General features: G+C 47.8%; 1 protein-coding gene across 5 annotated transcripts in view; it reads right to left on the reverse strand.

Annotated features, from left to right (window-relative positions):
- TNS3 (tensin 3) overlaps positions 1-12,679 on the reverse strand; it is a 263,893-nt gene that overhangs the window by 118,768 nt on the left and 132,446 nt on the right. For all 5 annotated transcript variants that reach the window (XM_037493247.2, XM_054695702.1, XM_037493239.2 and 2 more), the window contains 3 exons: positions 6,540-6,652; positions 6,154-6,214; positions 5,642-5,717 (listed from right to left, as the gene is read on the reverse strand). In XM_037493247.2, coding sequence (XP_037349144.1) covers positions 5,642-5,717; positions 6,154-6,214; positions 6,540-6,652 — 250 coding nt within the window. The remainder of the gene's footprint in view (positions 1-5,641; positions 5,718-6,153; positions 6,215-6,539; positions 6,653-12,679) is intronic.

The following is a 12,679-nucleotide window of genomic DNA, read 5'->3' on the forward strand; positions in this document are numbered from 1 at the left end:
AAAGTCTGTGGGACTTTATGGCAGTACTTGGAAACGAACGCAAGAATTACAAGTACTGGGCTTCCCCTGGTGGTGCAGGCGGTTGAGCGCCACACTATGAAGCTGTCAGCAGCCTCTGCAGTGCCAGTTGGATCCCGGCCGGCCGGTGAGGGTCCCACATGGTATAGCAGACCTCTCCTGTCTCGCCCGCTGCAACCCTCAGCAGTGTATTTCGTCAGTCTGCCTGTTCTGTTCCCCACTCTGTCTCTTGTGAATCCCTCACCCTCCCATGCATCTGGCCTGTACCCCGGTTCTTACATAAAATAAATAAATAAATCTTCAAAAAAAAAAAAAGAATTACAAGTACTTTTAGGCTTCTTAGAGATAGATAACTGAACTACCAAACCTCTTAGGTAATCATTTCTATAAATGATGCAAGGAAAAATTACCCTCTGTGATGTAAAAATACCCCTTCTCAGATACAACCCTTATCTTCTTCCTCCCATCTGAGAAAATATGTGCACAGTGCACAAAATTAATTGTAATACAGGAAGTATAAATCAAGTAATAATACAATTCTAAAAATACTCTGTGTTAGGAATGTATAAAGGAGCAGGAAGGGGAGAGTTTCAGCAAAGTAAGCATCTCCTGTGAAAAAATCCTGGAGATCCTATTTGCCCAAATTGCTAATGGAAGCAAAAATTCACACACAGGGGCTTCCATAGCAGGAAATACTCACTCACCTGGAGACCCAGCAACAGGGTGGCTGAACCCCAGAGCTCTCACCTCCCATGTTCACTTCTGGTATGATGTGGATGGAGGAGAACACATATCACAGTGGCACCACTTGCCCAGGAGGCCAGCAACCCCAGGCACTGACTCAAGAGGCAGTTTCCAGTGAAGACTTGGGTAGGTCGGATTGCTGGGGAGTGGAGTTGACCTTGCCTCAACCCCAGGCTCTCCACTCTAAGGTAGGCTAATGAGGCATATGGCATAAGGGAGGACAGGGCCGCCGGCTTCCATCATGGCAGCACAGGATGGGAGTGACATGGGCAACAGGTGCCAGCAAAACATAGAGAAAAGAGAACTGGGACACGTGCAGGTGATGACAGGATCACAGAATGTCTGGGCTAGATGACTGAGGGGGCAGGTGGGAAACAAGGGTCTGTTCACCATAGAGGAACTCAGACTCCATGCCTCACCTGCAGGGAAGATGCAGCTAGGAGCAGAGTGCTCAGCTGTGCACCTCGGGTCACAGTGCATGAGGCACAGTTTGGGGGACAACAGACGTCACCCTGGAGGAGGGGGGAAAGAGCATGTGGTGGTGAGACTCAGGACACATCCAGGAGGAGACTCTACAAGACTGCAGGATGTGGGACGGGGAGCAGAGGAAATGCCAAGTGGGAAAGTTTCCTGTGTGGAGATGAGGAAGAGGTCAGCACCACCCTAAAATCAGCAGGAAGGAGATCCGAGGGCAGGGCAAGGTGACACAAAGTATAAACTTGGACTCAGAGAGAGAGTGAGGGCAGGTCAAAGGTAGCAGCACAGAGATGGCACCAGAGTGAACAGCAAGTTTATGAAGAAGGATAAGAAAAGGAAGGGACTTCAGTAGGGAGCCAATGGAAAAAAAAGACCTAGGAAGAATGCATGATGGTCAATGCCATGGAGAAGATCACCATGATAAGGTCTAATGGGACCAGGTCAAAGGGAGAGAAAGAAGGGACAGATTGAGGCTGTACATGTAACATCCTTATCTAAAATCCAGACAAGAAAGCAGAAGGAGGACCTCCCCAGTGGCCTAGGGGCTAAGTCTCAGCACTATCACCACTACTGCCTGAGTTTGCAACCCGGCCAGGGAGCTAACCCACATATGGCACAGCAGACCTCTCCCTTCTTGCCTGCTGCTTCTCTTAGCAGTGTATTCCAGTACATCACCTGTTCCCCACTCTCAACCCCTCACACCTCTGGCCTATACCCCAGTTGTTCTATGCAAAAGTTAAAAAAAAAAAAAAAAAAGAAAGCAGAAGGAGGCACAAGCAGAGATCATACAGAGAGGCCTTGGGGGACCAGGCAGGTAGAGAACCAGGTTGTAAGACCACCAAGAAGATAAACACTAAGGAGTCTCTGTGCTTTGGGGCCCACACCAGAATAATGCTCTCCCCTCAGGTCCAGTTCACGGTCCTTCCAGACAACTCCACACTCATAGATTCAGGCTTCTAGTGAACTTCCACAGTGGTTCCTGTTTTACCTGAGCCCTCACCTTCTAGCACCTGGATCTCCCCATCATATAAAGGAAAGGGCACATCCAAGCAAAGCCCGAATACTCTGGGGTGGGTCCTAACAGCCTACCGCTAGCCATCCTTTCACCACCCATCTCAGCTGCTCAGCAGTCACTAGCATCAGTACTGGGTCACTCTTCTCACTGCCTTTTTTTTTTTTTTTTTTTTTTAAATACAAGCACTGGGTACAGTCAGAAGCACGGGAGGGTGAGAGAATTCACTAGAGCCAGAGCATGGAACAGAACAGGCAGACTGACGAAGTACACTGCTGAGGGGAGCAGCGGGCACGGCAGGAAAGGTCTGCGCGCCATGTGGGACCCTCGCCCAGCGGCCGGGGTTCGAACCAGCGCTGCAGAGGCTGCGGGCAGCTTCGCAGCCCAGGGCTCAACCGCTGCGCCACTGGGGAGGCCCTCCTCACTGCTTCTTAGGCCCACTCTTCTGTTCCCCTGTGACTATGGGGTCTCCTCTCCCCTTTGAAGGCCCTGTTTGTAGGCATGGTGCACAGAGTCTCAAGGCCCTGCTCAGGACATCATGGGCTCCCCAGCATGATAAAGAGGGTTCACACAACACCCCAGTACTCTCAATTGCCAGCCTCCAGGCCTTGCTCCCCTCTGTCCTCAATCCCAGCCCTTCCCTGTCTGCCTCCCCTTGCTCATCAACTCACTTTCCAGAGGTATCTGGCAGGCACCCCCAAAATGCCTGGGCCTGGCGCTTCCATCTATAGCTCGAGCTTGGAAACACCTCTGCTCAGCACTATACAGACTTACACATCTGAGTCAGGACCAATTTTTTCTGAAAATGAACAAATCATTGCCTGTCAACCTTTCTACCACAGAGAGAACCACAGGGAGCACTGGATGCCCCAATGAACTGTCTGAGTAGTCAGCGGATCAAATCCACTTATGAACATAATGAAGATCACTGTACGCCACCTACACAAGGTGACAGCAACTTTCATGTGGTTGTTGGTGCCCTGAAGGTGTAATCTTTCATCCAGGGACAATGCAGGTAGCAGAGCCCCAAACACACAGGCCTGTGTCTTCCTGCCTGAGAGGCATGTGTCTCCAACAAGCTTGCCGCCTGCCAAGGGGCTGCTCTGGCATCGGCATGCAGGGGCCAAGTCTGAGCATGTCTTAAGCACTGCCTTCACCCACTCACAGCTCCTCTCCACCGCCCCACCCCATTCCTGACCACCTCCCAGTTAGGAAGGGCTACACTGAGACCTCCCACCCGAGTTGCCTCTGACTGATCCCACATTGCCTGCTCAAACCACATTCCAGTTCACCAGCACATGCAGTGTTTACTCTGACCCTATGCCCAAGCCAGTGTCTGCCACAGGGTGGGACAGCGGTGAGACACATGGGTGGGGCTTCAGGGGGTATGGGGTGGTTCCTAGAGGAGGAGGTGGCCATCCCAGGCCAAGCCACACTCAATCTGCTCACATCTGTGTGGCCTGTAATGCCCCCCAGCCCATCAAAACCCCGCTACCCATGCACATGGTTTTCATTAAGCAAAGGGGCCTCCAGCTCAGATACGTGGCCTCTCAGACCCTATTCAAGTGGAAGAAGAGGCCTGGGACCAAAGGGCAGTGACAGCTGTGCGATGTCGGTCTCGGTCTCTGGGAAGCCTGGACTGCCAGTGCATTTTTCAGGACATGGTGAAGAGCTTTGTTAGCAGCACCACATTTTCCAAAAGCAAACCACACGCATCCCAGGCCTCACATCTGGCTTCAATCTTCTAGGACACTAACCCTCTCAAGGACGTCTTAACAATGCAATGGCCCTCTGGGGCCTTGCTGGGGCACTTCCTCTTCCTGTCTTTCAGGCCCTTTCCAGGCTAGCCCCCTGGCCCAGGAAGTGTCCCTTCCACCTGAGCTTTCCCAATGGGGTCCTTCCTGGAGGCAGTGCCACAGAATGGCTGAGAAAAATGGGTCTCTGAAAATGTGTTCGCCACCCTACATCAGCTTTTCACTACAGAACAGGACTGCCAACTCTTTCATCTCCAATTCATGGTGAGGAAGGAAGAACATGATGTTTGTTAAGTGCTCAGCATGATACCTTGAAAATGAAGTAACTTTGCTGCTTTTTTTTTTTAAGTTTTTTTTTTTTTTTTTTAAGATTTATTTATTTATACAAGCACTGGGTACAGTCAGAAACGCGAGAGGGTGAGAGAATTCACCAGAGCCAGAGTGGGGAGCAGAGCAGGCAGAAGGACTGAAGTACACTGCTGAGGGGAGCAGCGGGCGGCAGGAGAGGTCTGCGAGCCATGTGGGACCCACCTCCGGTGGCCGGGGAGCAGCCGGGGATCGAACCGGTGCTGCAGAGGCTGCGGGCAGCTTTGCAACCCAGCGCTCAACCAGTGCGCCACCGGGGAGGCCCCAACTTTGCTACTTTTTATTCCCCAGCATGCCTGCTTCAGGCCCTCTCTCTTGCAGCTCACACATGCACACTCACCAGCACACACATCCCAAGGGCCTAGATGGGGAGAGGCCTCCCTGGTAGTTTGTACAGGGACATCAAGGGTATGAATGAGCTGGGGCCTCTATCTTCATGAACATCACAGACTTGAGTTTTGTGAGATTTCAGGAGGGGGCAGGTTAGAGTTTGCCAGCCACTCAGAAAGTGGTATTCAAACCCAAATTTTTAAAGGAAATTAATGAGAAACTTACAAACTCTGGATGAGCCATTTATAATAAAACAAAAAGATCAAGTCTTGACCCATCATCCCTTCTTGTCATATTGTGTTTCCCAAAGCTTGGAAAGAACACAGGAAAGCTGCCCTACATGTGCTGGAAGCCATACATGAGGCTTAAAGGTTTTCCTTATTTCAGAAAAATTTCTCTTAAATGATTTTAGATGTATGAATTTTTCTATCTTCAAGATAGATAAGATGCAAAAACATAACCGTTAATGTCTTCCAAGAATCAACCCATCCAAGAAGCAAAATTATATGGAAAAATCACTATTTAGATCATTAACAGAGCTGCCATACGCTAGTAGTAATTCACACCTTGGCTAATAATGATAAATAATTATTTTTTTTGTCTACACCTATACCCTGGAAGCCAATAATCATGTTAAAATTGCACATTAGAGTCAAGGAATGGCAGCCATCAGCAGTACCATGGCTGACTTAGGACTTTAATTTCAGGGGTGCATATACCAAGTGGCTCTAATAATTTGTCCTGTCCCTTTCACTAAAATAGTTTTACTCAAAATTAACCAACCACCTTAAGTCAGGCTCCTTTTCATTCTTCCTACAGCTGTTGTTTTGGAGGGTGAGGGGGGTGGTGGCAAGGTTTGATGTTACTGTTTTAAGATGACATTGCTTCTCTGTGTGTGTTGGGATTAAAGGTAAAACGGAGACAAGGCCATGACACTCACCATGATGTCCCCTTTGAGGAGCTGGGCCGGCTCTATGGCAATGTAGATCCTGTTTTGGTTTTCTGGGCCAACATTGCTTTGAGACAAACAGAAGAGAGACCGTCATGAAATGTTATGATTTAGTGGACAAAATACATTTTGAGATAGGCAAGCCTACAACTGAAAATTCAAAAATTACTGATTTTCCATTAATGCTCAGAAAATGCTATCCAAACACAAAAAGTAAATCAGATAAACCCAGAAATTCTAATTCTGAGGGTGTGTATTTGCCCTTTGTCTGCGGCAGAGTGGAAAGGCAAACCCCAGGAACCTGGTCACTTCCCCATGCATCTCCCCTTCTTCTAGGATCCAGAGTTCATGCCTCCTATGGAGCCACCAGTGTGATGGCCCCTCACCAAGCACCCGCTAGCAGGCATTCCCTGCTCCACTACTGCCTCCCTTTCCTGGCGGAGACACAGGGCATGTCCACTTTCCAGCTCTCGAAAAGTCCCCACGATAGCCGCGGCACTTACTAGACCCCCGACGTGTACATGGGCTGCATGGCTTGGTAGAGCTTCAGAAAGGGCCGACACACTGGAAGACAGCAGAGTCGCCAGTAAGAACACGGCTCAGGAGCAGGAGTTTGTCAAACAGATAAAAGGAGCCCAGGTGCTGCCTTTGCGTTTTGGAGAAGTAGCACTGGAGTAGGGCAGCAGCAGAGGGGACCCATCACTGGTCATCTGTCCTGTCCCTCATAAGCAAGGCAGCCCACGTCCCACAGACCACTTGTTGGGGACTGTGGAGCCTGAGGACCAGATCTGGGGCATGGCTCTCTAGTGTAAGAAGGGAAGGTCTGTTCAAGGGCAAGGGCCTGCACCAGCCAGGAATCCCAAGACACAGCCACAAGGAAGACACTCACCTCCACCAGTGTCGAAGTTAGGGGTGCCATGGAGGATGACAAAATGCAGGAACAGTGGGGAGGCATTCATTTTCACCGTTCCTGACAGGAGGCCACTGAGAAATTGCACGTACCTGCAAAGACAGCCCGCTTGGAGCTTCACAGGGAGCCCTCCTCTCCTGCTGAGCCCGTGGGGCCCAGAGGGAAATAAACAAACACAATCTGCTTCTCCCGGGGTTTCAGCATCCAATGTTTGTCCCACACCCTGGAGAGGCACAGCCACAGGGCACTGGAAGTCTCCAAACCTCACACATTAAACATGGGGGGCAGTCTCCTGGGTGTGAGACCCTATACCTGGACACCACCGGCTCTGGGTCTGATGCAAAGCACAGAGCATCACTTTTGTCCACCAAACCCGGGGCTGGACAGAGTCAGGTCCCAGGGCTGGCATGGTCCCCTAGTCAGGAAAGACAGGAAACGAACCCCGCCGTGGTGTCCTAAGTGTGCCCTCTATGATAGACTCACACATCTGCAGCCTCCACGGTGACTCAGTCCTCACTCTGCTCCACACACATGCTTCATACACTTAGTAGAAACCTAATGAAGGCTGAAACTTGCCCGCTTATCCTATACAAAGCCTTCAGGTATGACACCTGGTTGGTGACTCTTCCACTATAAACAGTACAAAGTCCCAACCTGAACCCCTGAGTTTCTCAGGTCTTTCTTCTCTGTTGCCAATGATCCCGCCTAACAGAGACTCCACTGGCCCCTCCTGATAGTATGAGTGCAATCCAGCTGAGTGGTTGGGTTTTGTGGGGCTTTGCTTTTTGTTTTGGAGTCAGGCACTTGGGAGGTGTCAAGGTGGGGTGGCTAGTCTGTGCCACGTGTCTGTCCCTGCCTTCATGCTGTGACTCAGGGATTGCTGATGCCTGCACAGAACTGAGGAGAGCAGGAAGGAACATTTACTGAGTCAAGGTCCTCCACACCCCAGCCCACTGCCCCATTCACTGGCCAGGAGACCATTGGCCACCCCACTCCGGGACTAAAACACTAAGCAGGCTCAGTCTTGCTACATTAAAAACCACCTCTCAGGGCCTCCCAGGTGGCGCAGTGGTTGAGCGCTGGGTTGTGAAGCTGCCCGCAGCCTCTGCAGCACCGGTTCGATCCCCGGTTGCTCCCCGGCGACTGGAGGAGGGTCCCACATGGCGCGCAGACCTCTCCTGCCGCCCGCTGCTCCGTCCTTCTGCCTGTTCTGCTCCCCGCTCTGGCTCTGGTGAGTTCTCTCACCCTCCCGCGCTTCTGACTGTACCCAGTGCTTGTATAAATAAAATAAATAAATAAATCTTAAAAAAAAAAAAAAAACACCTCTCATCTGTGCTCTGGTTCCTGCAGCCAGGCACCAGTGGTACCCCTAGTTAAAGCTGCACAGTAAGTGCAATTTCTGTCAAGCACTGGATAAGTATACAAAGCAAACTAAAAAGCTGGACATTTCTGGTAAACATTTAAAGAGACTTTTAAAATTCTAATTTATAGTCCAACCTTTTAGAAAAATGTTAGAAAAGAACATGCTTCAGCTTATGTACTATTCACAGTGTACACCATGGCAACTGCTTCCCTTCTTTCAGAAGCAGATGATGACAACCCCAGAGGTCCCAGGAGGCCAGTCAGGCCACAGTTACTGGGCCTGGCCACCAGATGGCTTCACGCGCCCTCCCTGTCCTGTTTTCTATCTTGATGACAAGATGTCTTCACTTCCATTGTGTGGAGACACCAGGACTGTCCAACAGCTTCTAGTTGCCTAAATGTTACACAATAAATTTCCGGGGGGTGGTGGGGGGGGGTTCCCTCATTATGAGCAAAGGAAAGGAATCAGGGATGCTTAGTTGGTAGGCCTCATATCCTCACCCTTGCAGTCCCCTCATCCAGCGCTGGGCAGCTCTGCTACCCCACCACCGACTTCCAAGGCCCATGTCTAGGCAGTGACCTAGTCTGCTATGTTTACTCCATGGCACACAGGCACTGGCTCAGGTGGGCTGCACTGACCCTTCTGGGGAAGAGGGCTTTTTCCCTCTGGCCATCTGTGGGCCCATGAGCACACAGAACAGACATCAAATTAAGTCAGTTTCCATTTCACATTTTCATGCAGAGGTGGAGGGTCCTGCAGCCAGACCCTAGCTAGAGCATCCTGGCAAGTACAATTCCTGCCAATCCAGAACCCACCTCATTTTTTTGGTATTGTGTTGTTGTTTTACCTCCACAGGACTATGAGGGGGCAACAGCCATCCTCCAGCAACACAGCACCTTCCCTAGCTTGTCTTCTGCTGCTGTGATTCTCATCTTCCCTTCTTAGAAATCTGTTTTACATGGATTCATGTTTTTAGGTAAACATGACATAAAATGCTAATGTAAAAGGTAACTTATTTCTTCACGTTTTCCTAATAGATAAATATTACAATTGTTTTATATTTCAGGGTAATTTTTATTAATGATATGTGATTTTCCAGCAATTTTACTGCCTGACTCTGGGTAGTGGAAGTCATTTTTTAGTTAACTATTCATCAAATGCAATACAAGCAAACTTCTGAGTCAAAGTTCTTGATTTTGTGATATTGCAAAACCTTGCCATCAAGTTTCATATCAGAATGGTCTCACAGAAAACCTAATGCCAGTCCCATCACCTGCCATCCCACTGCCAAGAGAGACAAAAGACAAAGATTATCCTGTGTATCTTTGAAAAGTGTATGGACAGAGTGGAGGCAGCACCCATGACTCCTCCCTACAGCTATGACGATTAAAAATCTATGATTCATGACTCTCCTTGATGGAGCAGGGTCGTGCACACAGCTAGGGACCTGTTACCCATGCCCACATCCTGTTACATGGACACCAGGCAGTCAGGATGGCATCCAGTGTAGCGTATCACCCTGAATGTCTTCAGTACTTTCCTACAGGCTATAGGCAAACCTGAAGACATTCAGGGTGATACGCTACACTGGATGCCATCCTGACCTAGGCATCTATTTTACTTTACTTGTGTTGTTGTATCTGCTTAGTGAAATTAGTCAGAGAAAGAAATGTTACATGATTTCACTCAAATGTTGTACTAAGAAATACAAAATAAATGAATGAACTAAATAAAACTAAAGCAAAGGTCTCAGACTGCAAGAATAAAATCATGGTTCTCCAGAAGGGAAGTGACAAGGAGGGGTGGGGTAAATCTGGTAAAAGTGGTCAACTATATGCAGTGGAAACTAGAACTCTCGTGGCAAACACAAAGTAGTACATACCAGTGCTAAAAAGCTGTATACCTAAAACCCATATAAGATTATGAACCAGTATTACATCAATTAATAAAGAGGAGAAAATAAGACCCTTGTATGGTAAAACAAATACCAGCTTTTGAATTTCACAAGTTTCATGAAGCACAAATTTTCACACCTGGGGTAGCCTCATTCTGCAATTTCCAAAACTTCTCATACCCTCATCAGTCTAAACAGGCTCAGAAGCACACCTGAGTGTGACTGGAAAGCAGAATATTATTCTAAGTGTTAAAGAAATCAATGCACGTAAGTCTTATGAGCTTGCTCATGGCAAGGAGAACCTGCATTAGCTATAATCAACAAGTCAGCGGCCAACGGATGACTCACTCACATGAGTGTGAGACAAGGAAGGTAAGCAGTTGCACTGAACAAGACTGGGTTTGCACGAGACTATCTGGAGACTGCCATCAGTGCCACAGAGAAGAAAATCAGACCACAGGTGAAATTTTTAGAAAACGAAAGCAAATAAATGGTTTTCACAATAAGTTCATCCAGCAAATGGTAGAATGAATTGATTTCAACTTTGTATACATAGTATATACTAGGGAAATGAATGAATGAATCACATGGTATCAGATTTATCTTAAAATCCATCCCAACAGGGCCTCCCCGGTGGCACAGCGGGTTGGGCGCCGCGCTGTGAGGCTCTGCAGCGCAGGTTCAATTCCCGGCTGGCCAGGGAGTAACCCACATGGAGCAGCAGACGTCTCCTGTCTTGCCCGCTGCTCCCCTCAGCAGTGTCTTTGGTCCATTTGCCTGTTCTGCTCCCCGCTCTGTCTCTGGTGAATTCTCTTGCCCTCCTACGCCTCTGACCTGTACCTCAGTTCCTGTATGAATAAATCAAAGAATCTTTTTTAAAAAATACATCCCAACAGTCTCGTCAAATTAGAAAGCTCCTACTCTGTTAACAGAGTTCTCACAGCTGCAAGACTTAGCTTTTGTTTCAAACAGTTCCATTATCTTCCCACGGCTATCTTTTCTTTTGAGGAAAATAATTCCCTGGGGATGCTGCTTTCCACTCTTCATTTCAATTAGGGAGTAAGTTTTAGAAACCAAGCTTTCATTTGGTAAAGGACTAAAACAAAACACATGCTTCATTCATGTTCCAAGGCAGTCTGAAATTCACAGTTGTTCATTACATTATTTATAACCACTTACCAAAGCAGACATATACATTTTGAGTTTCTCTAGAATCCCCTGAACATGAGAATTACCCCTGACATAGCTTAAATCTCCCTGACAATGTGACTATAAAAACCAGTGTGAAATGTTCCTTTCCTTTGCAAAAGTAGTCATTGTAAAGGAATCTTTTTATTTTGTTGTTTTTTTTAAGATTTATTTATTCATGCATACAAGAACTGGGGTACAGGCCAGAGGTGTGGGGAGTGTGAGGATTCAGAGACAGAGTGGGTAACAGAACAGGCAGACTGACTGAAATACACTCCTGAGGGGAGCAGCAGGCCAGTCAGGAGAGGTCCAGAGATTGAACTTGTGCTGCAGCAGCTGCAGACAGCTTCATAGGTTGTGTCTTAACCCCTTGCACCACCAGGGAGGCCCTCAAACCTCTTTATTGAGGCTTCCTTATTTCACCTCCAGAACACTCACGGTCATAGATGACGTCCTGGGGCTCACGGGCCTTGCCCCTTTGCTTGGTGAGACCAAGCTAGCCAGTTACCTCTATTGCCCAGCACTCCCTGCCCTGGCAGGTGATGGCACAATGTCTGACCTCAGCTTCAGGGTCACTGCCAGGAGGGATGTGAGGGAGAGAGGATAAGAGATTCTAAATGTAGACTAAGATCTCCATTCGCCCCAGTAGATAACTATCAGTGTCCATGGGAATGTGACACAGAGCGGGCAGCCAGGCCAGGTCGAGCTGAGAGTCTCCTCAAGGAAGAGTTCCTCATTCTTCAGGCTGAGGCAGGAGGGTCACCCTGGTACAGAGTGTAAGAGCCCTGCTCACCACTGCAGCCACACTCCCCAAGGAACACAGTGTCTTTCCGCTGGAAAGAGAATCTGGATGTGTGCTCCGTGTATATGGTCCTTGCCTCAAGTTCAAGTATTCTTTCACACACCAAAGGCCTTACACCAAAAATTATAGAAATATCAAAAGTCAAATAATGCTATAATGTTGAAGAATTTCTATTTTGTAGGAACACCAGGCCATCCTAATGTCTACATGCCCAGACCCGTGGTCCCTCTTCCCTTTATCTCATAAAACAACCCCCACTGGGACCTCTTATGGGTTCCCTTTGCTCAAAACCCCAAGAGAGGTCAGCTGAAAAACTTAAGAAAGCAATTACTGTCACTTCCTTCGCTAAGTTCAAATTGATGGGACACAACAATGTATGTGCTACTTTCTTGACTCCTTCTTGGTAAGAAAGGAAAAGCACAGAAGAAAGGAGGTGAATAATGATCAGTGTCATTCATTCATTCCAGCGTGCTGATAAGAATTTTCAGAAGTCTTTTAATCAGTGAAAGGGTCATCAAGTTCACAGCACTTTAATACAACAGCAGAAACCAGCATCAGGGCTTCAACGAGCTGCATTCCAGTGCATTTGCAGATGATATGATAATATACATAGAGAACCCCAAAAACTCCACAGAAAAACTAATTCAACTTATCAATCAATTCAGTAAAATGGCAGGATACAAAATCAACACGCAAGAGTCAGTAGCCTTCCTATACACAAGCAATAAATCTGAAGAAGTAATTAAAAAAAAACATCCCTTTTATTATCGAAACAAAAAAAAATCAAATATTTGGGAATAAATCTAACAAAAGAGGTAAAGGACCTATACAAAGAAAATTATAAAACACTGTTAAAAGAAATAGAAGAAGAC

The sequence above is a fragment of the Talpa occidentalis genome, unplaced genomic scaffold (assembly GCF_014898055.3).
Source record: "Talpa occidentalis isolate TD23 unplaced genomic scaffold, MPIMG_talOcc4v2.1 talOcc4.10, whole genome shotgun sequence".
NCBI classification, from domain to species: domain Eukaryota; kingdom Metazoa; phylum Chordata; class Mammalia; order Eulipotyphla; family Talpidae; genus Talpa; species Talpa occidentalis.